The sequence below is a fragment of the Limulus polyphemus genome, unplaced genomic scaffold, assembly GCF_000517525.1.
Source record: "Limulus polyphemus unplaced genomic scaffold, Limulus_polyphemus-2.1.2 Scaffold8294, whole genome shotgun sequence".
NCBI lineage: Eukaryota > Metazoa > Arthropoda > Merostomata > Xiphosura > Limulidae > Limulus > Limulus polyphemus.
Genome location: NW_013673904.1, coordinates 27829 through 28891, shown reverse-complemented (window position 1 = coordinate 28891; position 1063 = coordinate 27829). Strand labels below are relative to the sequence as shown.

Sequence of the window (1063 nt, the reverse complement as noted above, 5' to 3'; positions counted from 1 at the left end):
TCACACTGTTGTTCCTGCACAAAAGGTAACACTATCAAATACACTTGTAAACACACTTGAAGATCTCACACTGTTCCTGCACAAAAGGTAACACTATCAAATACACTTGTAAACATAAGTCACTTAAAGATCTCACACTGTTTTTCCTGCATAAAAGGTAACACTAACAAATACACTTGTAAACATAAGTCACTTAAAGATCTCACACTGTTGTTCCTGCACAAAAGGTAACACTAACAAATACATTTATATATTTCTCACATAAATTGTTACATTGACCACAGAGTACATAACTTACTCAGAGGAAACATGAAAATTACTGACTGTCTCTACAATTTGGAAAGCTTCTGCCAATGGGCCTCTGAACGCATCCATTAAATTAAGATCTTGTGTCCATGGTGACACTGCACTCTTAACAATGATTTGCTGGACGATTCCCACAGGCTTGCCCTGAAACTGAATTAAAAATAAATCTATGATGGAATTTCACATAAAATTAGCACAGAACATTCAATGTGTGTATATATTATTTACTACCACGGTAAAACTTTGATGTGATTATGAGTATATATTATTTACTACCACAGTAAAACTTTGATGTGATTATGAGTATATATTATTTACTACCACGGTAAAACTTTGATGTGATCATGAGTATATATTATTTACTACCACGGTAAAACTTTGATGTGATTATGAGTATATATTATTTATTACCACGGTAAAACTTTGATGTGATTATGAGTATATATTATTTACTACCACGGTAAAACTTTGATGTGATTATGAGTATATATTATTTATTACCACAGTAAAACTTTGATGTGATTGTGTGTATATATTATTTACTACCAAGGTAAAACTTTGATGTGATTATGAGTATATATTATTTACTACCATGGTAAAACTTTCATGTGATTATGTGTATATATTATTTACTACCACGGTAAAACTTTGATGTGATTATGAGTATATATTATTTACTACCACAGTAAAACTTTGATGTGATTATTTGTATATATTATTTACTACCACGGTAAAACTTTGATGTGATTATGAGTAT

The 1063-nt window shown here is 30.3% G+C and overlaps 1 protein-coding gene across 1 annotated transcript in view; it reads right to left on the bottom strand.

Moving 5' to 3' along the window:
- The window catches only part of LOC106475253 (sterol regulatory element-binding protein cleavage-activating protein-like), a gene marked incomplete at its 3' end in the record, with an annotated part of 13330 nt that overhangs the window by 3617 nt on the left and 8650 nt on the right, over positions 1–1063 (bottom strand). Inside the window, exons 4-5 of the mRNA XM_022379412.1 lie at positions 299–456; positions 124–216 (exon numbers count right to left, since the gene is read on the bottom strand). Coding sequence (XP_022235120.1) covers positions 124–216; positions 299–456 — 251 coding nt within the window. The remainder of the gene's footprint in view (positions 1–123; positions 217–298; positions 457–1063) is intronic.